Source organism: Penicillium concentricum (genome assembly GCF_028827145.1).
Source record: "Penicillium concentricum strain IBT 3081 chromosome Unknown utg000006l_segment0_segment0, whole genome shotgun sequence".
Lineage (NCBI taxonomy): Eukaryota > Fungi > Ascomycota > Eurotiomycetes > Eurotiales > Aspergillaceae > Penicillium > Penicillium concentricum.
In genome coordinates, this window is record NW_026622759.1 from 2,619,986 (window position 1) to 2,647,848 (window position 27,863).

At 48.1% G+C, this 27,863-nt stretch overlaps 12 protein-coding genes across 12 annotated transcripts; 5 read left to right on the plus strand and 7 right to left on the minus strand.

Annotated features, from left to right (window-relative positions):
• Positions 1-1,621: 1,621 nt before the first annotated feature.
• On the plus strand, positions 1,622-6,621 carry N7517_011223 (WD40 repeat domain-containing protein; the record flags this gene model as incomplete). Its single annotated transcript, XM_056728946.1, has 5 exons — positions 1,622-1,952; positions 2,005-2,128; positions 2,184-2,492; positions 2,545-3,320; positions 3,374-6,621. 5 exons carry the CDS (start codon positions 1,622-1,624, stop codon positions 6,619-6,621), a joined length of 4,788 nt encoding a protein of 1,595 aa, XP_056574761.1.
• A 599-nt stretch (positions 6,622-7,220) lies between these two features.
• Positions 7,221-8,447, minus strand: N7517_011224 (putative endo-1,3(4)-beta-glucanase; the record flags this gene model as incomplete). Its single annotated transcript, XM_056728947.1, has 1 exon — positions 7,221-8,447. The coding sequence occupies one exon, from the start codon at positions 8,445-8,447 to the stop codon at positions 7,221-7,223; it is 1,227 nt and encodes a 408-aa protein (XP_056574762.1).
• A 360-nt stretch (positions 8,448-8,807) lies between these two features.
• N7517_011225 (oxidoreductase, short chain dehydrogenase/reductase family) lies at positions 8,808-9,759 on the minus strand (the record flags this gene model as incomplete). Its single annotated transcript, XM_056728948.1, has 4 exons — positions 8,808-8,897; positions 8,948-9,248; positions 9,355-9,650; positions 9,712-9,759. The coding sequence occupies 4 exons, from the start codon at positions 9,757-9,759 to the stop codon at positions 8,808-8,810; spliced, it is 735 nt and encodes a 244-aa protein (XP_056574763.1).
• A 216-nt stretch (positions 9,760-9,975) lies between these two features.
• N7517_011226 (zinc finger HIT domain-containing protein) lies at positions 9,976-11,506 on the plus strand (the record flags this gene model as incomplete). The annotated part of the gene is made up of 4 exons (XM_056728949.1): positions 9,976-10,038; positions 10,090-10,208; positions 10,267-10,710; positions 10,774-11,506. The coding sequence occupies 4 exons, from the start codon at positions 9,976-9,978 to the stop codon at positions 11,504-11,506; spliced, it is 1,359 nt and encodes a 452-aa protein (XP_056574764.1).
• Positions 11,507-11,832: 326 nt separating this feature from the next.
• On the plus strand, positions 11,833-13,179 carry N7517_011227 (glycoside hydrolase family 16 protein; the record flags this gene model as incomplete). Its single annotated transcript, XM_056728950.1, has 1 exon — positions 11,833-13,179. One exon carries the CDS (start codon positions 11,833-11,835, stop codon positions 13,177-13,179), a length of 1,347 nt encoding a protein of 448 aa, XP_056574765.1.
• An 841-nt stretch (positions 13,180-14,020) lies between these two features.
• On the minus strand, positions 14,021-15,445 carry N7517_011228 (SUMO protease ULP1; the record flags this gene model as incomplete). The annotated part of the gene is made up of 1 exon (XM_056728951.1): positions 14,021-15,445. The coding sequence occupies one exon, from the start codon at positions 15,443-15,445 to the stop codon at positions 14,021-14,023; it is 1,425 nt and encodes a 474-aa protein (XP_056574766.1).
• An 807-nt stretch (positions 15,446-16,252) lies between these two features.
• On the minus strand, positions 16,253-18,060 carry N7517_011229 (phosphatase PAP2 family protein; the record flags this gene model as incomplete). Its single annotated transcript, XM_056728952.1, has 5 exons — positions 16,253-16,320; positions 16,376-16,839; positions 16,900-17,661; positions 17,715-17,931; positions 18,006-18,060. 5 exons carry the CDS (start codon positions 18,058-18,060, stop codon positions 16,253-16,255), a joined length of 1,566 nt encoding a protein of 521 aa, XP_056574767.1.
• A 1,322-nt stretch (positions 18,061-19,382) lies between these two features.
• N7517_011230 (Rho4-like protein) lies at positions 19,383-20,368 on the plus strand (the record flags this gene model as incomplete). The annotated part of the gene is made up of 3 exons (XM_056728953.1): positions 19,383-19,667; positions 19,718-19,921; positions 19,979-20,368. 3 exons carry the CDS (start codon positions 19,383-19,385, stop codon positions 20,366-20,368), a joined length of 879 nt encoding a protein of 292 aa, XP_056574768.1.
• A 592-nt stretch (positions 20,369-20,960) lies between these two features.
• N7517_011231 (DASH complex subunit DAD1) lies at positions 20,961-21,442 on the minus strand (the record flags this gene model as incomplete). The annotated part of the gene is made up of 3 exons (XM_056728954.1): positions 20,961-21,146; positions 21,199-21,261; positions 21,344-21,442. The coding sequence occupies 3 exons, from the start codon at positions 21,440-21,442 to the stop codon at positions 20,961-20,963; spliced, it is 348 nt and encodes a 115-aa protein (XP_056574769.1).
• A 1,621-nt stretch (positions 21,443-23,063) lies between these two features.
• On the plus strand, positions 23,064-24,112 carry N7517_011232 (RTA1 domain-containing protein; the record flags this gene model as incomplete). Its single annotated transcript, XM_056728955.1, has 3 exons — positions 23,064-23,240; positions 23,389-23,614; positions 23,697-24,112. The coding sequence occupies 3 exons, from the start codon at positions 23,064-23,066 to the stop codon at positions 24,110-24,112; spliced, it is 819 nt and encodes a 272-aa protein (XP_056574770.1).
• A 1,305-nt stretch (positions 24,113-25,417) lies between these two features.
• N7517_011233 (uncharacterized protein) lies at positions 25,418-25,669 on the minus strand (the record flags this gene model as incomplete). The annotated part of the gene is made up of 1 exon (XM_056728956.1): positions 25,418-25,669. The coding sequence occupies one exon, from the start codon at positions 25,667-25,669 to the stop codon at positions 25,418-25,420; it is 252 nt and encodes an 83-aa protein (XP_056574771.1).
• Positions 25,670-26,318: 649 nt separating this feature from the next.
• On the minus strand, positions 26,319-27,401 carry N7517_011234 (Aminoglycoside phosphotransferase; the record flags this gene model as incomplete). The annotated part of the gene is made up of 2 exons (XM_056728957.1): positions 26,319-26,877; positions 26,920-27,401. 2 exons carry the CDS (start codon positions 27,399-27,401, stop codon positions 26,319-26,321), a joined length of 1,041 nt encoding a protein of 346 aa, XP_056574772.1.
• Positions 27,402-27,863: the final 462 nt, after the last annotated feature.

Here is a 27,863-nt window from a genome sequence, read left to right on the forward strand (position 1 = left end):
ATATCCAGTACTTAGAAAAATTCCTTTACTCAAGTTCAATTGAAAATTCTGCGTGTCCCCGATACTATCACAGGGGGCCCAAGCTCCAGGACGTTCGGTGCCTTTTTGTGCAGGGATCACTGCATATTTTTGCATTTACTGTCACATCAAAGAACTTTGAAGTCCGTACTCCACACTCTATAATAACATACATAAGCCTCGTGGGAAGTAAAATGAATGATCGTCACAGAGGAAACACTAGTTCAAGTATGAAACTTATCAACGGTCTTCTCCGAATTCAAAAGGCTATAAACCAATAAAGCCAATTTAGCCAATTTAGGACATTTTCTAGTGATTGGACCCCATCATGGAGAGGCTGGATGAGTGCAGGCATTGGCTGAAGGGTGGTGGTGTAGGCGCCGAGGGATCAGCAGTGATTGGTGGTGATTGGCTAAGTGAAGTGACGAAGCTGCAGCTTGAGAACACGGATCCCAATCACACTGTCTCGGATCACATTACTATTTTTTATTTATTGTATTTTGCATATACATTTCTATTTGGAAATCGGGCGGTTCCTTGCAGTTGAAAATATATATCAAGTTGGTCAAGTTAGTAGGGGGGAAATTATATACTTCTATATATAAAAGTACCTTTTAACTTGGATTATCTCCGAGTGATCGACGTGCAGGACACTAAAACATACAAGGGTCAGGGTTTCTCTTCTTCAAGGTGATACGGGAACTATCTGCATTTGATCTAACCAAAGTTAACTTTGCTTTACTCGAATTCTGCATGCTCGTTGGTGCAAGTCCCGCATGATAACCCAGCCACCGAGAAGGCTCGATCTCACCGTCTCCGCTAATAATATGATGAATATGGGTTTTATCCCGAGTCATACTCTAGTTCCTCTGTAGTTCCAGAAAATAAGACAGATGTATGGTTCAGTTAGGAAATGAAAGCGCCCCAAGCAATTCCCCCGAGCGCCAACCAAAGTAGTCTCCGTTTAGATCGGCTATGCTCCCCTTTTTTCTTTTGAAATGTTTGTCCTTTTTACGGAGTACTCGGACAGTGCTTGTATGTATATTATATAGTTGGAAGTCTGACAGTCACATTAAGCCGCCCTCCGTCACGCCTAATGTGATGAACGTGCAAGCGAGTTCAATTTCCTAACTGTCACACTTGAATTCTTTTCTTTTATTTTTTACTCCCCTGTTCTAACGGCTTGCATCCTCCTTTTCTTTTCTCGCCTTCTCGCATACTTACTACATATCTTGCATCTCACCCTTTTCATTTAGGCCCTCTTCTAGCCTATTTCATTTCGGTCAGATTCCCTGGGCGCTTATTCTCTCTCCCCCCCAAATGTCCCTCGAGACACCCTAGAAATTTCCATCTTTCACCTTGGGTACTCAGCCCTGGTGGATTAGAAATCTACCTGGCTCAAACAGAGGTCAGTGGCCCAATCTTGTTTAGACTCATTTCTTTCCCTCTTGCTCTGGGTATCATTTGGGCCTTTTGTCTTGAATAGTAAATCAATTTCCCCGCAAATCGTCTCATATGCTTCCCCCGGGCAAATATAATGGTTGAGTTGACATGGAATAGGAGCTTGGGGACAGAATCGCGACCCTCGAGGACCGTCAAAGCAATGGCACCTGCACCGCCGGCTGTCCAGCCTCGCTTCGAGGCCTGCGCTTCGACGGCGTCCTTATTCCTTTATGCCCAGGGCTCGACAATCCTATGTTTGCATCATGATACATTGGCAATCGAGCGACGTTTTCAGAGTCACCAGGAAAATATCGACTTTATATCAGTCGATAATGTCAGCGAGCGGGGTGCGGGGAGATTGGTTGTTAGTTACGATGTAGGGCAGACGGCGATTGTCTGGGATATCTTCACTGGAACGGAAATTGCCCGATTTGCTTCCTTCGATCATCTGCGAATAGCTTCGTGGATGCGTAATGGAAATGTTGCATTTGGTGAGAGGTTTATATCATATTTTACAGAATTTGGAGTTACTAACGTTAACAGGTAATGGCAAGGGTGAGGTGATTCTGTTCGAACCTCCCACTTCGGAGCACATCTCTGCGCGCACTATTTTCGACCCAATCACAGCTCTGGCGCCCGCCATGGATTGTCGTACTTATGCAATTGGGTATGTGGAATTATCATTGAGTGGGTAGTAACGTTGGAAGCTAATGGGCTTCCAGATATCAAAATGGATCTATATTGATCGCAACTTTACTTCCTCAATTTACCATTCTTCACACTCTGACGACTTCACGTGGACCATCGCCAATTATTTCCTTGGCTTGGCATGCCTCCTCATCGAAACAAAAGTCAGACATGCTGGCAACCCAGTCATCAAATGGCGATCTACGAGTTTGGAGCGTGGCAAAACCACCAGGGAAAGAACCACCTCGAGTAATCAGGGTATTGAAACGATCTGATTCAAACTCATCTGATCCTAAATGGATGGGCTGGTCAAAGAATGGAAGACTGGTGCAATATTTGGAAGGGTACACAACCCTTCGAGAGGATTACTAGCAATTTACTGACATAAAATTATAGGGAAACATGGTCTTGGGATGTTCGAACAAAACATGTCACCTACGATCCAATTCCCACAATCGATGGTGTGCGAGGCATCGCAAACTATGGTCCTACGGCAACTCTATTTACTATCGGCCCCCAGCATTCAGTCCAGCAATATGATTTGGAGAATCCTGCAATGGTTGCAAATGTACAACATCTTCCAATCATTCCACGGCCTAGCACAGCGGAAGGCAGTCGAGCAAAAACAATGTCCCCACGCCGCTTACAAGACGCCCCTGATATCCGAGAACCACCAGGCGCCGCCAGACGAACGCCATTTGATGCAACCAGCATCGAGAGTATTAGACAGAGGGCAGATCTGACGAGCCCTGCTTCATCACGCAGTCGGACGGAATCGGTGAGCTCAAAGGCTTCCTCTGGGAAGTATAATATGAGACCCTTCTCTCCGCCGAGTCGTTCTGGTCAGAGTGCTACGACATTTTCGATGACATCGGCTGGTCGTGATACACCACAGGCTTCGGCTTCATTTGCGTACCCCTCCTCGGTCTCAATGTCATCTGTGAGAAGCTCGAGGGCAGCATCACGATTGCGGAATGAGGTTCATCTCAGCCCTGCTGACAAGAACATTGTGGATCTATTCCCGTTCACTCGGGCTCGATTGATTGATGTGCCTTACAAACAGCACCCGCCTATCGATGAGGCGAATCTAACCTCGGATGATCTTCGGCTGCAGATGTTGAGCGTGGTTTTTGGCTGGGATGGCGACATCCAAGATCTGATCACAGATGAGTGTATGTATTACCCCGTGTCTTCTATCTCGGAGACATCTTTTGACAATTCTTAGTGAGCCGCCACGCTATGGGTAGCCAAAGTGCCATTCTCTTAACGCAATGGCTTGGTGAGAACGACACAGATGAAATGGCCGCGATGATTAGTTCTGGGCAGGTAACAACCTCGGACTGGATGATTCTTGCTATGAGCCAAATGAGCGGCCAAGGGCAGGCAAATAAGGTCGGACAGGCATTTGTACAGAAGCTGCTTGAGATCGGGGACATACACACCTCGGCCACAATCTTGCTTGGTCTTGGGGATAAAAACGACGCCATCGAGGTCTATGTTTCTCGCAATCACTTCATGGAAGCTATACTCATGACATGTCTTTTGTTCCCGTCGGACTGGCAACGCCAGTCATATCTCGTTCGTCGATGGGGAGAACATGTTGTTACTCACTCCCAGCAACAACTCGCCATTCGCTGTTTCATGTGCACGGGAGCAGAACCTTCAGAGCCATGGGCATCTCCATCTGTCCAACAAACTTCATCTTTTGCAGAGATGGTTCGCGTCACCTCGCCCGACCCTTCGCAAGCCAATATGATGCCACCAGCAGTCCGCCCAAGATCCACATCTAACTCGAAACCTGCAGTGAAAACGCCAGCCCTAAAGCTCATTACTTCCTTCGATGGACAGCCAGGGCGTTTCCGCTTCCCTGGTTTGAAGTCTGATGATCGCACGCCAACAAATGCACCCGGAATCACTCCCATTGCCGAATCCGCTGTTCCCGAGTCGGCAATGTCCCCTGGTGGATTTGGCTCTTATAAACTGAACAATATCCAAAGCCTGAACCATGCAATGACCTCTCGAACAAATACTCCTGCTTTCAATCGTCGTCGTCTACCCTCGATAGGAGAGACACCAGTGGATGTCCACCCTCCAAGCTTTTCACGGTCAAATTCCTACAGCCAGAATGAATATAGCTCTACCTCCGAAAACGAACGCGAGCAGAGCCAAGACGAGAAAGACAGCAACAGCGGTTTTCTCACTTTGTCAGCCGCTAAATATAACCCTGATCTAGACTCTCTCAAGCCCAGTCCTCAGACTGCTGTGCAAGGGGCAGACAAGTTTGCTGCAATCAAGGGGCTTCCCTCACCAGCTGCCGGTGTATTCGAGGCTCTCACAAATGATGATCATCGTAATGGGTCCCGAGATCGAAAACCAGATGGCCTTCAAATCGAGACCTTGGAAGGTGAGCGAAATCCACAGGACCGCTCCGATTTGATTCCCAGCGCCAAAAGCACCGCTTCGACAACACATTCCTACGCTTCGGCTAGGAGCCCAAGTGTCAGTGGCCGTAGTATCGATCAATACATCAGTAGTCTTGATGAAGCGAACTACCATGCGCGGAAGCTCCGTCCGCATACCCCGGGCCGTGGAAGACGGAACCCAGACGATACTGCCAGCCAGAGCTCAAGAGTCAATCAACCGCGTGAAACCTCTCGAGATACCCGCGGTATGAGTGAGCGTCGATACATTCAGCCCGCCAAGCGCTCTCCTTCCTCGCCGGTGCCTATGTCTCCTGAAGAGTTGGCTCGATACCACACCGGAGAGTCTGAAAAGCCATTTGAAACACGGAAGTCGAAGTCTCGCACTAGAAGTTCTAGCAAGGTGAGAGGGTCAGCTTCTCGGAACCGCCAGCGCTCTTCAAGTCGACACACTTCAAGCCGCATCGGTACAGACAAGCGAGACGCCTCAATTCGAGGCCGCAGCAATGACCGACAAGGATCCGGCGTTCGATCACCATCATCGCCTCTTCCTATGACATATCCCACAGAAGGCGCTTCTCAGGACCTCGATAACCCTCTGAGACTTGTCGAGGGTAACCAGAAGAGATTGCGATCTCGCCACCGAAGTGCCAGTCGACGTCGCGCTGAAAAAGGAACAACTTCCAAAACAGACGGCTCTTCAGAAACCAGACACAAAGCATCGCAGAGTCTTTCTGTGATCCAACCAGGACCTACATCAGACCCCTGGGCGCAGCAGGCATCGGTGCCGGAGCAGTTGAGCAGCAAGGTCTTTGGCCAAGAAGACATGTCCAATGGGTACTCTAATGGGCAACCAAGCTCGACAGCCAATGATTTCCAAGAGATTGTACCCCCAAGAACACCATTTGTCACCCTCGCAGAGAAGAAGCGAAGGGAGATTGCCGCTGCTGAATTGGAAGCACGAAGACTATCACTCGCCCGCAACCCATCAGCACCAAACATTCCCTTCCCGGGCGAACTGCAAAGCGCAAGAAGCCCCCTTGAAAGCTCCCCGCCTTTCTCTGGTACAAACTCATACTTCCAGCGGGCTCCATCGCGGAACAAGATGGCCCAAAATAAATTATCTACCGATTATCCCAGCAGTTCTGACTCGAACTCTTCACGCTCTGGAATGCCCGGCGGACTCCCAGCAACTCCTCGAGCCATGCGGCATCCCAAGTACGGAGGAACCGGACAAGACGAAGAGCGACCTCCCTCTGTGCCTATCATTCCCACAGACAACAGTTTCTTCCTCAGCAATGCCCGGTATCAAGGAGATGCCGCCGAGAGAATCGGACGATCGATGTCCGTCCCAGTGCCAGAATCACAGTACAACATCCCTTCAATGCCCAATGACCTCCCGATGCATCCTCGCTTTAACCCAGCCCTCCCCCGAAGCCGGTCCAGCAGCCGCAGCCGTGCGAAGGGCCATAACCGCACCAGCTCAGGCGGCTACGTCTCCGGCACTTCCCCCCACGTCCAAGTGAGCATCGAAGAGACCATCGAGCACGCAATGCAGAGAGGACCCTCAGCACAGTACGAGACAATCCCCCCTCCGCCACCGCCGCCAATTCTCCCAGAGCTGCAGCATCTCAACACCCCACCTCCACCACCCCCATTCCCACTCTCCGCAGTGCCCGTCTCGCCCCGCGAGTCATCTGCCACAATCGACATTGCCATCGACAACAACGAAGACCTCGGTCGTCTTCTCCCTCGCGCTATGACTGCTGCCCCGGCTCTCAATGGAAATAGTCACGGGATGGATTCCCGTCAGTCGGGTAGTCGGATGTCCTTTGACCATCGCCGAAACCGCAGCTCAAATGAGAGCTTCACGAACAAGCTGCGCAGCTTGACTCGTATGCGCAACAACAGTCGCAGTGTCGAGCCTTGGACACAGGCCCATGAGGCCGAGATGGCTCCCTATGAGAGCTTGAATCCGCATGTTTCTGGTTCGAACTCGAACTATATTCTGCCGAGTCAGAGCTATGTCGCGCCGGGTCCGAACTATCTTTAAGTCCGTTAGGGCTTGACTGGTTGACGAACGGGAGTATTCATTTTTCTTATATATCGTTTGCTGGTCTTTGTTATCATTCTTCTCTCCTCTCTTTGCATCATGAGCCCCTTTTTTGATTGTTTTTGGTTTTTTATCATGAAATTGCAATGTCCCGGATTTCAACGCATCACGCATCATGTTTTCACTGCCCATTGATTTTGTTTTGATACTACCCCTGTTTAAGGGCTCATACCCTCTCTCGTTCTGCTTGATATTTCCCGAGTTATATGCCCCAAGTTATATTCCAAATACCATTTTCTGTCATCAGCCCTAATCCTATGGTTGATTGAATGCACGATTTCTTAGTCTCTGAGCTTCATATTTTCCTTTTCAAGATTGTAGACAGCGATGTCTTTAAATATCTCGTTTCCATTGGTTCATACTCTCTTGATCAGGGTCGTCATAGCTAAACATATATGCCTGCAAAGGCTTAATGATAACGGTATCAGTTATTTCCTATTTGAAGATGTTTTGCTATGAGAGTAGATGTCCAAAGGCTGAAAATGACATAGTTGTACATGCAAAGATGGATGTAAAAAAGGGCAGAGAGATTTTCTATATCACCAACCTCGGTTTCGAGATGATCCTTCGCCGCCAACGTTCCTCTCGGCCTCAATCATCCGATCAAACTCTGCCTGTGCTTGGTCCCTCTCAGTCTTCTGACCAGAGTCGTACTTTTCTTGATCACTCTGGCCAAACTCGGTAGAGTAAGGATTCACCGTAGACTGTGACACGCCGGGCTGCTGTCGAGGCTGGACGCGTGCTCCAGCATTCTGTCGTCTGATCCGGTCCCAAGCACTGCCATTAGATGATCCATCGATGTTTGTATTCCGGTATTCCGCCGCTGTAGGGCTAGCATCGTCCTCGTCCATGAAATCCAAAGCTGATTTTGACTCGGGTTGAGTGCCCCTGCCGCGTGCCCAGATTGCACCAGCATTCAAATTCGGTGTAGACGACTCATATGAAGCAGACTGAGAGCTTCCCTGTGTATCATTGGAGCTCACGTATTCAGAGTAAGAATTTGGCTGCGCTGGAGAATCGTAAGACGTCGGGTCCTGTTCGTACCCATTGCCGCCTGCATATCCAGCAGGTGTGCCGATGACCTGTGAGCCAATATCTTGCTCACCACTGCGCCTGCTGCGGAGACGCTCATGAGCTGCCTCGATCTTGCGCTTGCGCACATCCTCTGGTTTCGCCTTGCGCACGTCCTCGACAAACTGCTTCATTCGCGGGTCCGTCAACATGTGCATGGCATCTTGCGAAACCGCATAAGCGCTCGATGCCATGCTGCCGAGAGTAATGATAAAGAGCATTTTGAATGCCGCTGATCCGATGTTGCCCCTGAGGGTCGCATCGGCAGCCATGGTTCGCACCGTGTTGAAGAGTGCTGCTGGCGTGGGATTGCGCGGGAAGAGCGGAGACTTGCGTGCTTGGCTGTAAAGGAATGCTGTTCCGAGGAAGGAGCTTATGGGTAAACCCGTCCGCGCGTGGTACAGGCATCGCGTTCCATGCTCAACCATTGCATCGAATTCATCTTGGGTCGGGGGTCGTTCTGTCAGCACGTAGTGGTTCTCCACTCGCTCGGTCACTGTTGAAGCGACCTTTTGTTTCCAGACTCCTGTGCCGAAAAATCCAAAATATAATGTGAAAAGATCAGGCCTCACAATTGCCTCTGGCCGGAGTTTGACATGGTTATATTTCGCGAGCGCAGGGTTGCGGATAGAGCGGGATGAGGAATTGGTGTTATATGTCTGGCCTGCCTGTGGCGAGGCATCGTCGGAGCTCATGGTGAGTCTCACGGGGTTTGAGGAAGGTTGGGGTAATAGGTGAGAGCTCTGGGAAGCTTGGTTGTGCCCTTTTCTGGGAACCCCAGATGGTGACGTTATGAGCTGACTCAGCTGTATAAAATCGCGGCCAACCTTACCTCCGAGGTCCACTACCCTACTACTACTTTGGGGAAAGATGCATATAACTTCAAGTTTCAATATCCAATTTGAATTTCCTTCGCCTGATACGAGACAATCTCAATAAATGCACATATGGCGATGATGAATTCATACTACCTTCGTTCTGCAGATGCTGCTCTCCTGGGTTTACTGATCGATTACAATGCCTCATCAAGACCCAAGACAGTTCCCGAAAAGTCCCTACCACTTCTCAATATAAGGTCGCAGGTCCAACTCAAACGCAAATGTCGTGCGCGGCTGAGTATGCAAATACCAATATGAGTCCGCAATCTATAACTAGTGAGTGTCCGCGATAAAGTAACAAATGAAGCCAAACTTACAGCGTCGGGGCTTAATTTCGCATCTTCATGCTCAAATACCCAGGATTTGGTACGAGGGATATCAATGACACCGTCAAGAATAGTATGCGAGACATGTACTCCCTGCGGCCCAAACTCACGAGCAAGTGACTGCGCCAATGCACGCAGTGCAAACTTGCTCGAAGCAAAAGCAGCAAACTTAGCTGAACCCTTAATACTAGCAGTAGCTCCCGTGAAAATTAGTGTGGGCGGGTGCTCCGACGATTCACGAGCTTGTAGGAGCAGCGGAATAGCCCGTTGGGCAAAGTTGAAGGCGCCATGTCTGATATGGGAGTCAATAATTCAGTAAAATCACTCAGAATAATGTGGATTATATTGAGCCCGGAATAAAGTGGAGCAGATAAGTATAAGAGACAGCAGATACGTACGCCTGTGACCCGAGTGCAGTCGAGTAATCTTCTTCCGTCAGCTCGAGGAATGGCTTGACCACCAGGCCGCCACCTGGATTAAAGACAGCAGCAGCTACCTTGGAGGAAGGATACTGCGCTTGGATCTTGTCAAAGGCGGCATTGACGCTCCTCGAGTCGGAGACATCGGCGCTGATGCCGATGGCCTGGCCGCCGTTGGAATTGATTTCTTGAACGACTGCATCATAGTTGTCTGGGTTTCGAGCCAGAACTACAACTGAGTAGGATTTTGCAAATTTCCTGGCGATTGAGGCGCCCTGTCTCTTTGGTCAGCTAATCATGCCTTATAGAGCCAGGAAGGGGGAATGTGAACTATACCGTGCCAGGGCCAACACCAGCAATGATCGCGAGTGCCTTGGAAGCCATATTTGATCTAGTAAGTATATGAATGTTCTGAAAGTCGAGATGAAATGAAGGAATCTAAACAACTAAATAATGGCCTTCGGGCCGGAAGATGTCCCCGAAGCTTAGAAATGCAACGGGGATTGATCATCGTATCCGCAGATGATATCATCTACAGAAGACAGGACTGGTGTATCCCCGCAAAAGATCACATTCAAGGGAAAATTAGGCCATTGACAGATGAATAATCCTGCTAATGGCTCATTCCAAGGTCTATCTGTGGAGCCTTCTGGAGAAATTAAGGTTGTTGGCGAAATGTGACTTTGTATAGTTAGTTCCAGATCTCTGCCTTAGGCGGTTATCGATAAGACAAATAAATTTCCCATCAAATCTCCGACTCTCCAACTCTCTAACTCCGCAACAATCACCATGGCCGACTCAGATCCCTTGCTGAGTGATCTCTGCTCAATATGGTATGCCCATGAAACTACATACTGGTATACCTGGAAAATCTAACCCGTGTCCGTACAGCCATGTCAATCCTCCCAAATACCGCTGTCCACGCTGCTCAACACGCACCTGCTCTCTACCCTGCACACGTCGCCACAAACTCTGGTCGCAATGCTCGGGCGTACGCGATCCAGCTGCATATCTAAAACGCAATGAATTAAACACCGAATCTGCGTTCGACCGCGACTTTAATTTCATCACCGGCATCGAGCGCGGCCTCGAGCGCGCGGAGAGAGAAGTCGATAACCGCGGCATTGACCTTACGGGTGGTCCCCAGCCCGATGACGGTAATCCCGAAGGTTTCCAGCATCCGGCTGCTAGCCGCAAGAGGAAGCACCCGAACCAGGGCCTTGCCAAGGGCGAGGCTGCGTTCTTGCGCGGCACCGAGACTGCTGGAGTGAGAGTTCTCCGAGCTCCGAAGGGAATGTCGAGGAATAAGCAGAATGGGTCACGTTTACATCCCAAGTGAGTTAGGAATTTCTCGTGTCTTTTGGTTCAGACGTTGTACTGACATAGGTGTTTCATAAGGCATAAGCGTCTTGCTTGGACCATAGAGTGGATCACAGCTGATGGGGTGAAAACTATTCGTGATTCTGTCATTGAGTCATGTTCTGTCGCTGAAGCCTATAATCGATGCTGCCCACGCCCGAAGGATCAAGAGCCAGTCATCGAGCCGGTGAAGCAAGAGAAAAAAGAAGATTTGGACACTCCTAATACAACTATCGGTGCACCCGGTGAGCCTATCACGACAGGGACTGAAGCCGCAGATACAAAACCACCACCCTCCCCAGTCAAAGACTCAGCAGAGGAACCAGCAGATGCCTCAACTGAGCAAACGGATGAAACACAAAATCAGACTATCGCCTCTCACCGCGGTCTTTACTTCTACCTTCACCGTCCGCGAACCACAACCAAAAAGCCCGTCTTAATTCCTCTCTTGCAATCCTCGACGCTCAATACTGTTCTGCGCGATCGGACCGTCCTAGAATTCCCTACCATTTATGCACTACCAGAGCCAGCGGAGACCCTGTTTGCAGACAAGGATAACTCCAAATTTATACTGGAGAAAGACTATCTTAGGACCGCTGGGCCAGATGAGATAGCTCAATATTCTATCACGAGTGATAACGACGACGCGACTGGAAATGAAACACTCCCTGGCTCTTCGGCGAATTTTCAAGATATTGATGAGAAGCTGGTGTTGGAAGTTTTGAAGCAAGATCTATTTGAACCAGTCTCGGAGACTGAGCCGGCGGTATGATTAATTTCTGTATGAAGAGAGATATCAGAAGATGTTAGCCAAATTGGCATATCTATCACACAATGTACGATACCTAGGGATAGCTAATTGTCAGTCAATTGTATAACGAGTCATCCTCTGGGAAGAAATACCAGGTTTATATGCGTATTTACTGAAAAGAGCACTGGAGCTTGGGCATACAGATTCTGCTGATCGTGACATCTCAGCCCAAAGAGGGAAATCACGATCAGCGCGGCTTCTTGTCGAGTCAACCCAAGACCTTCCGAGTTCATCTTCACTTCACCCAGGGCCATCTTGAGAATTTTTGAAATCCGGTTACTGCCACTATGAAAATCAACGTTTTCGCCTTCGGGGTGGTCGTGATCTATCTCGGCACGGTAGCATCAAGTTTATCAGATGCTAGGGCACCACCGCAGTCACCAGCCAAGAAACGTCCACGCGGGTGCGATTGCTATACAATCTCCGGGCCCGATCCGGGATACTTCCAGCATTACAAGATCTGGGACTTTCGGGCAGTGGATTTGAATAAACATGCCAATCTCAATCTGTCAGAGCCCATCGATTATGGCGACGAGGACTGGGATGATGACGATGAGGGTGATGACCAAAACCCGCAAAATGGCTCACCAGGAGTCCACGAGTCAAAGAACCCAGACCCCAGATCACTTGTATTCTACAAGACCTCCTTCGAGAGAGACTGGAGCAGTCAAAACTGGGAACGCCGAGGCACCCCCATATCCCCGATTCTCATGGTAAATTCAAAACACAACGTCTTTCTCACCCGGGACCATGAGCAAGATGATCCTCATGCGACGTATCTTGTTCTGCGCACCACTCGCTTCTCAGAACACACTTCCACCGCGGAGATTGAGACTCGCCTACACAACATCTACCGATGTTCGCTTCGTGTCCGGTTTCGTTTATTGCCAGCTGGTTCCATCGTATCGCAACCCCCTCACCCTGGGGAATGGCCGCCGCGGGATCCAAAACGACATTCTACCGCGCCCTGGAACAACAAGACAACTCCGCTTCATGATGGTCGGCCATCGGACGGCGCTTGTGCTGGCATCTTTACCTACCATGACCAGACCTGTGAATCGGACATTGAAATTCTAACGCGAGACCCGTCCCATCGCGTGCACTATGCCAATCAGCCTGATTATGATTTTGCCGCTGATCGAGATATACCCGGTGCGAGCACCATTGCCGACGTACCTGTCCCATGGACAACCTGGTCCACGCATCGCCTAGATTGGCTCTCGAACATGTCACGGTGGTATGTCAACGATCAGATACAGGATGCCAAATCATACAGAGTTCCCGATTTGGAGAGCATGATTGTTATCAATCTTTGGAGTAACGGCGGACTTTGGACGGGCGACATGAGAATTGGTGATAGTATATACATGGGCATCGAATACATCGAGCTAGGCTATAACCGTTCCACTGATGCTTTCAGGGGTTTTAATGTGTCTCCTTCGCAGAACCATGGTGGCCATCAAAGGGCCACTCTCACAAATGGTTCCCTTGGCAATGAGCATCCATTGGAGCCGGATAATAAGGATGAAAAGTGCAAGCCAGGGAGGCAGGGCCGCGAGTGCAGAAGAAAAAAGTGGAGGAATCGGCCTCTTAAAGTATTTTGTCAGAGACCATGCAACATTGATGAACTCTAACTTGGGCTTTTCTGGCAAATTTGTGTATTATTATCAGTTTTGGTCGTTCGTTTTTTACTTTGACTGGCATGGGTTTTCTTTATTCTAGTTCTGAACAGAATGGATATTTTATCAAAAAATACATATATGTCAACGGATTTGCCGAATTTAGTGGGTTTATATAGTCTCAGTCATCTTTTCGTTAAAGCCAGAGACCTCATGGAGGTATTTGTGTTGTCGCTGGGGATATTCCACTTGGGGTTGCTGGGCCGCTTAGGGCATATATAGGCGTCTAGGTGGCACCCTATGCCCCGAGAGCTGATCCCTAAGGCAATGTTACCGTCAAAATTACTACTACTAATTGCTTGTGTATAGATGGAAGAGCAGAACACCAACACAATAGAAATACATGCTACAAATTGGCAGCAGAGAAAGCTGATGCTATGTAAGGTAAAAACCACACGCCCCAAAGGAAAACAAGAGAACCAAGGAAACAAAGAAATATGATGAAACCAGTGCGCGAGAAGGAGTTTCTTTGTATCAACTGAGTCACCATGATGGTGACCGTGGGGTATCATTCAGATTCATTGCAAACATCACAAAGAGTGCGCCGTAAGAAAATTCATTGTCCTTTTTTTTTTCGTCTTTTCCGTGTGTTCGCCATGCGCGCCGAAATATCAGATGTGTAATGGTGACCGAAAACGCCTTGTAGATGGTGCTTAATATGGAGAATTGTGGGTAGGGGACGGATCAGGTATGTGAGATTATGTAGAGAGGTGAACAGAGCCCCGAATCCAATGCATGAGATCGACAAGAAAAGGCGATGCGTGTAGTCATAGCCAACTGGTCATTTTTTGTTTGTTTAGAGCAACACTTCACCTGTTGCTTTGTCCCGTGGATTGAACTCGCCGTGAAGACCACCGTTCATGAGCTCAGCAACAATTTTTCTGCGGAGAAGTGTGATGTGCCTTGGGCCAATGGAGGTGGGTTCAACCCCAACAGTAATTGCTTTGGCGTTTGTTAGAAGGAAGACACCACAATCGCTTCCGTTGTCTTGCTGAGAAGAGACCGATGGCAGGACGGTCCACTCGTCGTCCCTATATTTTGGCCCGAGCTCTCCACGAAGCCATTGCTTGACATTTTTCACTTGGCGGGCACCGCGAGATCCCAGAGAGTCGAAATACTCGATTGTACGTTCTTCTGGTCGAATAACCATGAGGGTCCAGTGACTTGACTCATGTACGGGAATGAAGACTGTGTCGACATTAAGCAATCCTTCGCCACCGATCTTGGCGCGGTTTGCCCACCGTTTCACGCCGTCATATCCCTTATCGCGAAGGGTAGAGTAGAAAAAGGTGTTGAAGGCGTGGAAGCGCGGCCGCTCCTTAGGTCCGAGGTTTCCATGCGATTGGCGGAGGTAGTGAATGAGTAAGCCAAGGTAGGCGTTGATGATTTCGTCATTGAGCCAGGCCTCAGAGCGAATACATGTGACGATATCCCGCTGGTACAGATCGTCTCCGGCTAATGATTTGGCGACGGCCTGTCCTTGTCCACTCTGCAAGGCGCGTTGAAGTTTGGCAAGCCACTCGGGCGAAATCAGACGTACGGGTTGACCCGTAGGCCTCACTCTATTAGGACGCCGGAGATCACGCTCGCGGGCTAATCTTTCTCTCTCTCGCCTCTGGAATTCCGCTTCATACCACGATGCCATGCGATTGGCAGGAATTGGCCTCCTCTGGGCGTAAAATAACTGTACAGCGGAAACCGGGCCATGAGGAAGTCTTGCATCTTGTTGAGCTTGTTGGTCCCATGGGTCATCAATGTCCATGCGATCCTCCTCGGCGGGCTCTGGGGCTTCAGTTGGTCTTGGCGATGGGATGCGCCTAGCGATCGGAAGGGGAGGGGTGTATGGCGGTAATCGAGGGTGAAGATGTATGCCGAGATCTGTAACCAGTGCTGGTGTTGCGCGGGCATCTATGTCCATAAATTCCCACCCCTTCGGTGGGACATCTTCATCCTCGATGGCCGCGCCTTGTGATACAACAAGGGTAGGTGATTCAGGAGGAGTCAACGGGAAGGCTCCTGGCATTGGCAAGTGAGAATCATCTAGGGCTAAGCTGGAGTTTAGTATGCGCGACTTGAATTTCCAAAGAGGGGCTACCATACCATCGTAGGCGTCAAATGGAGGCTTCGAGGCCTTAAAGGGATTGGGAATATTGGGCGAGGGTTTCGTAGGCTTCGTAGGGGAGGCGCGTCGCTTGCACCGAGGCCAGCGAAAGAACCCCATGTTGATGTGTCACGCCGAATAAGCTGGAACCAGAAGGTCGAGAGCGATCTACTCGTCCGATGACGCGCTTTGAAGTAGATTGACGACGGTTGAATGAGCGATGAGGGTGTGAAAGGGGAGGAATGAGCAAGTAGATGAAGATGAGACTTCAAGATCCATCATTGGGCATGACTGGAATATCTATCCCGAACCCAGAACCGAAGCAGATACTCCACAAAGGAAGAGGTATGGGAACAATATGAGCCGACGCGGTGCTCGGGTTCTTTCATCATTCTGCTGACTCATCACATATTCCCCGGCCCAGCCTCCATTGTTGTTATGACCTACATGGTGTACAGATTGTCACTCTTTGTTTACCTATTTTTTTGAGAAGACTTTCTTTGATTTTTGTCCTTCGACTTTTGCTAGATATAGTTTCCTCTTGTTCTGGTCTCGTGTCCTTTGATGTTATCGTCTTGTGGCGGACTCTATAAACAGCCATCAACAAAAGACAACCTCAAAGAGAAAGTTGTGATTGTAGCTCTTTACTTGATCACCCTTTGTCTTCTGCCTTTTATTATCTTCTATGTCATGGTCCATGCAGCCGGTCCATACCTGTGTTTGAGCAGGATGTCTGACCAGACCGAAGAATGTACCTATGGATATTGTTTTCGATGCTTATGTACATGGATAACGTAAAGAATATTTCGAAGGTAGCCTGTTCCAGCACAGCCCGCTGGGCAAGGAGCAGGCTGAAGAGTTGGTGGAGGTAGGAAGCGAGGGACTGGAAAGCGAATTGCACTTCTATCGATACATTTCTTGTCCTCATTATCGGTTTCCAAGTCCGATTAGGTCGAATAACAGGGGTGCGATTTCAATGACCACCCATGGAATACCTAAAGGAGACTGATATCAGCAAACGTTGTAGCAAAATACAAGGGTCTCACATACCCGCATATACAACCATTTTTGTCACTACCTCCACGTCATACCGCACGCGGGGCTTCTTGATCTGGGAGAACACTTCTTTTTCATCCCGCTCTCGCTCAAAATCTAGCGAAGGGAAAGGTGTTGGCATGTCGAGATTCACATCCACTGCAGATGAACTGGGGCTGCCTCTTCCCATCATGTCTTCGTAATCATCCAGTGACGCCGCCTTTCTCGGCGTCACAGGCGTTCCGTTGGGCTTCAGTTGACCCTCTGCTACTGGAGAAGGACGATTGCTCCCAGATTGACTCTCGCGTCGGCGCTTTTCCCGGTATGCCAGGGTCTCATACGCATCAGCTTCTGACTGAGGACCGATTGAAATAGCTCGGCGGCGGGGATGGCGCATTGTGGTAATGATGTTTGGGATGTCAGAGATATCAGGAAGAACATCATGATCCTTTAGGTTAGAGGGAACGGTGGTGTATTTACTGGGAACAGGTCAGCATAACGTCCACAAGCATAAAGCACATATAAACCTTGCAACTTACGATGCAGCTGTGAAGAAACGCCGAGGGAGCAAAAGACCGAGCTTCTCCAGGGTCCGGAAGATAGGTGGCAGAATGCGCAGCAAAGCGGGCTTTGTTACTGCTCTCCACGCAAACACGCACAAAACACCCACGACCAGACGAACGACAGTCTTAATCCAACCCACGGTCTCGAGGTCGTAGGGAATTGATCCAGAAGGATAACCGACCCAGATATCGGCGAAGTGCCATGAAGACAAATCCACACCTAGCATGACGCCTGCGAATGCGACACTATCGTCGAAGCATGGGCAATCATCGGCCGGCTCCGGATGGATGCGGACGAGAGATATAATCAGAAGCCCCAGCAGGGAAATTTCCTTTAGCGAGGCGGATAAAATGAATTCCTCAAAGGCAGGTCCATAATGAAATTGTACGAGGCCGATGGCCGCACCCATAGCACACCCAACAGTACAGTCCAGCATTCCATGCATTCCGCAATATAGTCGGCCCAATACAATGGACACGACGTAGATATAGGTGATAGCTTGGAGCAAAAGGGTGGCCTGCACGTTGAGAGTTGAATCGGGTGAACCAAGCAGGGCCAAAGCGTAGACTGCAACCGAGACAGCGTTGGTGGAGTGTGTCGAGGGGAACCCATATTCCAGTGCTGCAGAACCGGACATGGTAATTCGCTGGAGTGGCGGAGACAGAGGGCGAGGAAGACATAGCAGGTCCTTGAGGAAGCCGCTCCAAAAGACGCCCGATGCTAAGATGTGTACCAATCTGCAGATCGTTGTCAGCCATAGACTTCCACCAATTCTGGAGATAAAACGTACGCGCGACCCATACTGGGAGAACCACACCAGAAGAGGAAGGGCAAGAAGACCATGAAGAAGGTATGTGTGCCGAGGTTGGCCGTGAATGCGAAATACGAGTCGAGAGTTGGCGTGCGCACTTTCTCCTGCACCCAAGCCAAATATGGCGTCTCATATCGGATCAATGGGATGAGCTTTTGTCGCGGCCAGTACCGCCAGAGGGGCAATCGGCTCGAATCTATGTCGCAAACGCGTGGCGGTTAGTGTACATCGCGATAAGCCTTGAACAAAAAAAAGAAATCAATTGCATACAATGATTCAGACTCTTCAGTCCAGCATCGAGCTGGTCGTCTTTGCTCGTGCCCATGATGCAGTGTTATCGATCTAGACGTAATCGGATGGATTCCATAGATAGACAGGTCGCTGCCTGCCGGTCCGTTTGAATTGAGGGTTATAGGGTTCAGAACATAAGGAGTGAATTGAAGTTGGATTGAAGCAAATGATATAACCGAGAACCTCTTGGGAGTATCCTCCAAAGTTGACGGGGGAGATCCGCGGCTCAAACCCCTGATGCCTGGGGCCCGCCATGTGTGTGCTTAGTCACGGCAATCCACGCTTCGGTATACATCGTGGGTACTCGATTTTTACTACGGAGAGTAATTAATTTTGAGATAGACTGTTTGTGTAGATCTATATTCTGCAAGGCATATGTTGGATCTATAGTTTATCTATAGTTTTACAATGTATATCGTCGACTAGATAGTCCTCAAGGTAAATACATGTGAAGCCGATGCTGATCTAGTACTATATCTCCGGCAAATTTCAATTGATGATATTGTGATATTGTTATCTTCAAGTAGTTCATTCTTTTGTTCATTGCGCCTGGGGATACTATATTTATTATGCGGCTCTTAGCTTCTAAAATGATTCCCTTTTCTGTCTCCTTTCCGATATACTCCGTATAGGATTGTAATTGACGGAAGAAAAAGATAAAGCTAAAAAAAAAAAAAACAAAACTCACCAATGATATATAAAGGGAATATTATTGTCAACTCGTATATTTTGCTATAGGATGTCGGTCTTCTCCGGCCTCAAAAAAGAGAAGGATGACATGCAGAATTAGCGTCCAAGCCCATTTTATTTTATTTTATTATTATTTTAGCTTGACTACTTTTCAATTAGACACTCGGATTTACAATCCTTCTAAGCCTTATAGAAGATATAGGTTATATTATAGCTTATACTGATATCTGGTAAAAATAAGAGACCTCATATCTCAAGATCTACAATCACATGACCCCATCGGGTAAACTGTAGACAAAAAAAAAAAAAAGCTGAGCTGAACGGTGGGGTACAAGAATATATTAGCGGAGTCAAGACCAAAACAGGATCGAGATAAACCAGTAAATGACAAAATCCACGATATCAAGGTCTTTGATCGTGGGGAGCGGAGCCCTGGCGTCATGGAGGCACGGCCGTTGCTATGGTAGCCCCGGTGTAAACACGGGTCTCACGGGTCTCACGGGTCTCGCCAGATCCTCTTGCTCTATCGATCCTCTAGATCTTTTTTAGATCTATCTTCTCCTCTTTTTTTCTTCTCAAATCTTTCCACATATCCTATCAGACTCATCAACCCGTTTTTCCCCTGTATCACATTACAAACGAGGGACATTCCAACCCCTACTCACCATGAGTGCTATGTACGAAGATCAATACTATGCAGCTTCGCGCCGCCGCTCTCTCGCCACCCCTCCTCCATCTTTGACACCGCGTCACAGTCGAGCGCGCAGCGACAGTGTCCGAGTTAGCCACGGCACAGCCAGCACCAATACCAGCGTCTCCAGTGGACGGATGTCCGAGGCAACCAATATCACTCAGCCGCCCTCATTCTCAAAAAAGTTTGTAGTGGTGGGCGATGGCGGATGTGGCAAGACCTGTCTGTTGATTAGTTATTCCCAAGGTTACTTCCCAGAGGTACGTTCAAACCTGCGAGGAAAGATGGATCCCTGCTGATTATCATCTAGAAATATGTCCCCACAGTGTTCGAGAATTATATTACCCAAACAACGCATCGGGCTTCTGGCAAGACCGTTGAATTAGCACTCTGGGATACTGCTGGACAGGAGGAATACGACCGTTTGCGTCCACTGTCCTATCCCGAGACTGATCTTCTGTTTGTCTGCTTTGCTATCGATTGCCCCGCATCATTGGAGAATGTTGTTGACAAGGTGAGTTCTACATTTGGAAACTCTTTGCTAAATTGTCTAACGTCTCCCTCTTTCTAGTGGTATCCCGAGGTTCTGCACTTCTGTCCCACCACACCCATTATTCTCGTTGGCTTGAAGTCCGACTTGCGCAATAAGCGAACCTGCATTGAACTCCTCAAGACACAAGGCCTGACACCCATCACACCAGAGCAAGGCGAAAATGTCGCCCAACGGATGGGAGCAACATACGCCGAATGCAGTAGCAAGGAGATGCGTGGTGTGGACGAAGTTTTCGCCAAGGCCGTCGACTCGGCCATCTCAATCGAAGAACAAGGCTGGACAGCCCAGCAACCGGCCGGTCGAAACGCCCGTAATAACCGCAACAGTCGCACCGGCGCCGCATCTTCCGGAGGTGGAGGTCCCCGCCCCGGCAAGAAGATTAAGAAGCGCACTTGCAAGATTCTGTAGATTGATTCTACTCGATCTGTGTTTTCTTTTCCCATTCTCGACACACTTTGACCTTCCTTTCTCTCTTGGCCGGACCACGAGCCTGGTTGCTTCGTCGGCTTGCTTGCCCGCTCGCCTGTGTATGTGACATGTCGCCGCAAGCTGGACAAAGCTAGACATGACTTTCCCAAATCTTTCTCTGTTGTATCGATACGCTGCGCGGCCCTTACAATGATCTCGATTCTTCTTTTTTTTGCTGGAGGCTGTTTCTTTTATTTCACGTTTGTTCCCTTGTGTTCTTTTTGGCCCTTTTCACGACCCTTGTCCCCCTTGTTCCATTTGATGTCTCTCATGACTCGGGTCTTTGCCGTTTTCCATTGGCATGCATGGGACTGGTGTTTATGTTATCTGATATGCTCTGTTGGCGAAAGCGATGTGCTATGTCTTACTGAAACAATACATTTGACCTTTTGTGTTTATGAATGTCTTCCCCGTAAGATTCGTATATCTTTTTCCCAGGTAAACGTAACCCGAATTTTGAATGGTATCTAAGAAAAGAAAAAGGAAAGCAGCCCGACGCCGACACCCGTCATGCAGACCAAAATTTCAACCATCACTGCATGACCGTCGAGTCACCCTCGTCTTCACGCTTTATTCCCGACTTACTCGCATCACTCTCCCCACTAACCTTCCGCTTCCCATTTTCATTGCCAGCTTCCTCGCCTTGTTCTTCAGACCGGCCCATGAAATTCTCAAACTGGGACCAGAGAGCTTCCACAGATCCAAACTCATTCCCCACCTGATAATACCATTAGCAGATGTGTTTTCTCCGTCTCGATGCTGAACCTTACCGCAATCACACTCTCCAAATTCCGATTCAGACGGTTGATGTTTTGAAGTACTTGCTCCATACCCTGCTCGAATCAATTAACATCGGTTGCGGCGGCCGATAAGGATCCCCGAGTGCGACGGGAGTTTCGTGGACATGATACATACCACTGCAATCTCTCGGACGAGTTCCTCGCGCTGCTGCTCAAAGACTGTTGGGGAGGCAGCGCGACTGCCAGAGCCTGGTGTTTGCTGGATCCAGGCCATTTTGGCTTCTGGGGTTCTGGTCGGGCTAGATGAGGTGACAAGTGCGGAATGACACGACTTGGCACGTCTCAAATACGTGACGGGTTGGTGTTTCGGGGAGCGTCGTGGAAGATTGTTACTTGGCGTTGAGATGTTTGGGACTAGACGCGGGTTATTGCAGGGAAATCTCCACAGTCACAGTTGTAGTTGTGTTGACAATTTGAGATGAGGTTGATGTGGGGCTTTGATAAGAGATCTTATGCGTGCACATCTATATGCCAAAATTTACTAAGAAAAAATTGTTAATAGGAATTGCAGATTTTAATTTATGTTTTGCTAGCTAATTGGAGTTGTAGCTTTAAGAATAAAGAAGGTAAAGTACACCTACGACAAGCAGATGGTTGATAGGCCTCCAATAGCCCAAACTAGAAATGGCATCTACTTCCATATTCCATATTCTATATGACGCTGTAGCAAAAGTATTCCCCGACTCTGAATCCTGGGTGAAGTAAACTGAAATTTGATTCCATGTTCCCCTGGATGTGTCCTAGCCCTTCGCTTGCCAATGCCTCGAGCATTTTTTGATCATTCGAGCGGGCCTAGTGAATTCTTATTCTAAGAAGTAACAGGGTATCCAGACACGAAGATGATGATAAAGATAGATCATATCAATGCTAGCTCACAATTTAGCGTGTTGCTTGAAATAATCTGGCGGTCCTGCCACTGCTAGATTGATACTGCAGCACCGTATACAGCATACAGCAAGGATTCATGACTCATAATCTAGTGAGGCGAGATGAGAGAAATCAATGGCTAGTATCCCATCGATCACATAATTGTAGGGATTGCCAATTGTGAAAATATTTCATCTATCGTATCTCTGATCAACTCACGCGACATAGCCGTGGATGATATAATTTCATCACTTGCAGCCTAGTGGGCCTTGGCATTAAAGAGCAAGAACCATTGTTGCCGTCTCCTGTGGTTCAGAAGGAGACTTCGGGGTCAAAGGAGGCGTGTAGTTACATCCCAGTTTCTCGCCTTATATATAAGCTGCACGGAGCCCGGTGTGCACCGCACTGTCACATAGTGTCAGCATAATGTGACAAAACACCAGCGGCTACACGACCTAGACCAATCTTGCCTGTGCTTACACTGAACACATCCGAGATTTTGGTGTATCGTGGCAGTGCAAAGAGGATTGATGGATCCACAAAATCCACAAAGCCTTAGAAGGCGCAAGCCAATTGTGGGGCCTCGGATATGGGAGCTTCCGTTCTGTCAAATTGAAAATTTTCCAAAATAGGAGTTGGACAAGATGGGGATCTCATCGTATTCATACGGAGTGTTGTGAGAGTCAATTCGGATGTAGCGGTAAGTTGAATCGAGTACACTGAACGCGCGCTTCGGCGACAGAAGGGCAATTCCAACCGGGAAAGTTGTACGAACTCTATACCATTTTAGGATGTCTTGAGCTTACATCCAAAAATATAACAGGCGTCAACGTTTAGGAATGGTTGAAAATCCCCTGAAATATAGAGATATATAACTCTTCAATGCTTTGTGACCTGCTCAACTTTGGTTTTTAGTTGGTTTCTCGATTTAGACCACCGAAACGTCCCATCAAGGGCCCAAAAGCACAATGGTGGAAGTCAAATATATGGGTGAATATGACTACATACCCTCAGTACCAGCAGCCGTGACATTCATTGTCCTATTCGGAATATCAACCCTCCTGCATTGTTGGCAAATGTTCCGTGGTCGGACATGGTTCTTCATTGCTTTTATATTAGGAGGAATATGTGAGTACCAACTCGATGTACCAACTTGCTGTTGGGGCCTTTCTTCGGGCTATTTTCCGGGCCTTTTTAACACAAGTTTTCTGTAGTTGAGGTTGTTGGATATGCAGCTGTAAGTCAGCCTCGATACTCGATCAAGTGAGATAAGGAATATGCTCACAATTCTAGCGTGTGATCTCTTCCAACGAATACCCGAAATATACCATTCCTCCTCTTGCCATACAAGCCATTTTCGTCCTCGTCGCGCCGTCACTGCTTGCTGCAAGTATTTATATGGAACTTGGCCGCATCATGATTGTCACCGGCGGAGAGCACTTGTCACCAATCCGACGCTCGTGGTTGACGAAAATCTTTGTGGTGGGAGATGTGATATCCTTTTTTGTCCAGGCAGGAGGTAAGACATATATTTCGTCCTTCAATGCGTCAAAAATATCCTAAAATACTTGATTGGCTAACCGTATATTGCGACAATGCAGGAGCCGGAATGCTCGTCAAAGCCAGCACAGCAGCAAAAGGCGGAAGTGTGATTAAAGTCGGCTTGATCATCCAAATTATCTTTTTTGGACTCTTCATCATCACCAGCATAATTTTCCACGTCAAGCTTGTGAAAAACGGGTCAAGGGTGCTACAGCAGCACCATGTCCCCTGGAAGAAACACCAGACCGTGTTATACATCGGTAGTCTGCTCATTTTCGTCCGTTCCATCTTCCGGTACATCGAGTACAACCAGGGAAGTAGCGGGGCATTGCTCCAGCAAGAATTCTGGAGTTACATTTTCGATGCCGCTCTTATGCTGCTGGTAATGATCGCGTTTAACGTGGTGCATCCCGCGGAGATTAGCAGATTGATGGAAGAGAGAAAAGGCGAATATGGGATGGAGCTGATTGGATGATTGAGACGAATAGTATGGCAGGAAATCTCCGGGGATATTCAATCAGACCGACTCAACCTGTATCAAACTGATGTACATTATAATGTTAATAGATTGAGGCAGAGTCCATACGAATTAAATGGGCTAGATCTCAGTCCCGAAGTCTGTCCGACGTTGTCATTTTGCTACAGTTCTCTTTCCAACTTGAGATTATTCTGATTTCAATCTACATCCGCAGGTCTCTCGTATAGCTTGCCCTACATACACACGATTTAGTCTAGGCTCGAAGGTCCGAATGGTCCGCAGGGACAGAGGCCGACACAGCGCCAAGTTGCCGTATCCCCTAACACTGAGGGCTGTTGTGCTAGGTAATAGAAAAAAGAGCTATCCCAGCTTCACCGACATACCGTTCCTGACTTTCTGAAACCAGCAAAGCTCATTTTATTAGGCCTGAGTACTCGCATGAATGTTCCACTCCGAAGTGCCCCTCATCCTAGGGTCCAGGGTCCACCCACTTGGTACCCATTTTGTACATACTACAAGCTCGATGATCCAATAGCCTTAGAAGTGAATACCAGGGGCTAGGGCTAAGACCCCGCCGGATTTAATATTCGCCAGGTACAAAGTTCAAGAACAAACAATCGGGTCAAATAGAATTTCGGTTATTATCGCTTCACTTTCAGAATATATGGCTCACAGATATTAAAGGTGAGGTGGCTACAAGCGGCAAATACAAGCAGTACTAAAGAAGGAAAGTTATATTTTAACAAGTGAATAGTAGCCAAACGCAGGTCTCAGACCGTTCGCGTTCATTTGAGAAATTTAGTTTCTATACATGTGTCAAAGGACAGATCATAATCATATAATCCTAGATCCAGATCCAGATCCAGATCTAAATCCCCAATTAAACAAAGTGCATACTCAATCAAAGCGGGGCAAAATGCTGTCTTGTCAACCGGACCAGTGCCAATAGAGACCACGGTCCGAGGCCAAACACTCGACACCCGAATAGCAAAGGTAACGCCGTCACATCACTTCGTATCATTTCAGTTCGTAATCTCGTTTGCAATCCATAGTTCTTAGTCCATGCCACCGTACCCTGAGCACCAAGCACAGACTTGAACCCGCTAGCCAAGTCGTGGATGTATCGAATGTATCCGTAAAGAGATTCATTTGCCATTCCGTTTTTTTTTTTTTTTTTAAAAAAAGCTTTTTTCACAAACAAATGTGTTTGGCATTGTCCACCCAAATCTCAATACTAAGACACATAGTAGAGGGGAATAGAATGTGAGCCAGACACACATCGTTGCAAGGAGGGGACGTATATTAAGAGTTCCTGCGGGGTTGCGCAAGCATATTGCTCAGACGTTTCCAACGTGGCGTCGGGGATGTCGAGTTCGTACGAGACGGGGATTTGTCTGGTTTTGCGGATGATTGTGTAGAAGAGCGAGCTCGGCTGTTGATGGTTGCCTCGTGGTCGGCGAGGACGTCTTCAAGGCGGACGTCCGAGTCGGACATGCGTCGAGATGAGTCCTTGGGATCGAGAATCTCGATGAACCTGGAGGGTGTGTCGCGCATTGTGTAAACGAGTGTTTTTTTGTTGACCTGGTGGAGGGTGCAGAGTATATGATTTTCAAATTCAGAAGTAAATTCGGAGGGTCACGAGGGTGTATAGTTTTAGGTTCAAGCGCGTGATGAGACAAAGAATGTTCCAGGTCTAGGCTGACTGCAGACTTGCGGAGATTGGGGTGTTTCAAGTTTGGAGCGAGAGAATAGAGAAGAAAGAAAAATGAAGAGGAAGAAGGTTTTATAAAAGAATGGTAATGACGATGTAGAACAAGGAAAATGCAGATCAGTGGAGCAGTTAACTATAAGATTTGTATCGTGTTTTTTTATAGATACATACGTATTTTATAGAACCTAGGAAGTACACGTACTTGGCAATATATGTCACTATACTTGATTTTTCTCTGCCATTTCCTATTCTAGATACCGCTTTAATGAGGACGCTCAGAGTCACCGAGTAAATTTCAGGGGTATATTAATCAGGCTTATAATAATATATAATTCTAGATGCAAAAACAGCCCCTGGGAATAGCATAAGTAGTACATTCCTTTGAAGATCGCATGAATTCTCTAGATCGCTAAAATAGATCTTTTGACTGACAGTGATTTTCTCCAATGTATTTAAACATAGCTTTATCAGGTGACTTACCTACCTAGGTAGTTAACACCCAAGGCTATCACGTAAGTTTTGCGGGTTTTCATTACCGGCAGTGACATCTTCAACCCACTTCTCAATTATGTGACGGACAATCCCACTGTCAAAATGTTGCACAGCAGTATCAAAATCTCGACGAAGACGACTCGTATCAAAGACATTCACCCATGTCGGTTCCGATTTCCTCATCTCGTCCAAGAACACGCCTCGTAGAAGTGTTACCTCATAGTCATGCAAATGTTCCCAGTATGCACCACCAGAAGGAGGATTCCCCCTATCGTACTTTTCAATATTGGGCTTCGTATCTCGAGGACGCCCATGCAAAAATGTAGGATAAAAACAGGCCTTCCATAATGGTAGTGCTGAAACGCACTCCCAATCTAGTACACCCGTCAACTCGCCTTTCTTGCTCACTAAGATATTATTTTGTGAGAGGTCATCATGGAAGACCACGCTTAGCTCTGGGACATATTTATCGCGAGGGAATATACGTGGGAAAATTGTTTCCAGTTTTTCAATGAGCCCTAGCGTCCGTGTAGTAGCTCCCAACTCATCCTCGGCGTCGCTATCAAGGTCGTCACCTGCGGGATACTTCGCCAATATTTACTGGCAGTCATTCTTGGCAAAAGCAAGCCGAGCCTCCATCCATTCTTGACTAGAAAGAAATGGGCCTCGGTTCACATTCTGACGGGTGTGAGATCCCCAGAGAAATTCGAGAGAGACAATTTGTCCTGTCTTTGGGACGGCATTCATCAGGTGTTCCGGACTGCCACTCGCTGCGGGCTCACCAGTTGAAGCTTTTTCGTCGGCCGTCACTGATAGTGGGTAAATGTTCCCGATCCCCTTTAACTGATTTCTCCACAAGGAAATGGAAAATCCTGCGAATTTCTTGACTAAGTCTGACTTTGCGGCAATGGACAGACATTGCCATAAGTCGGCGAGAGGCTTCCCAGACACTTCCGTCATAAGGATCCATTCGAACCCAATCTCACTTTCCCGAGTAGCGTTGTAAGCGATTATCCTGGGTGTAGTGTGGTAGGTTGAACCTTGGAAGGTCTCACGCTCGAAACTCCACAGTGCGGACTGCATACTTACATCGAACAAGCCCCTTTTGGTAATATGTGTGACCTTACTGACTGCGCAATGAGGTGATGATCGGCACCGAACTACTTCAGTGGCGTCCGAGTGACCAACAATGGCGATGAAGAACCGCGATGGTTCGTCAAGATATATGGAGGAGCACATGGCCCATGCGAAATGGTCAAATATGGTCTATGATATAGAAAGATCATATGCTCATCCCCTCTTTTTTTAGTTTTTTTTTTTACAGACAAGGCCCCCCATAAACCCTGAAAGTGGCTACGATAACCCTGCAGTGCGCTACTCGCCTTAGCTTACTAGTGTGGATGCAAGCGCCATGACGTCGATGGCACGAACTCGCTACAGGTTCAGATAGTCAGGGACTGCAGAGGTAAGCAAGTCGACGGGTCGACGGGTGATCGGCTTCTGGATGTACGATGTACATTGGAAAGTACATATGGTACATTGTGC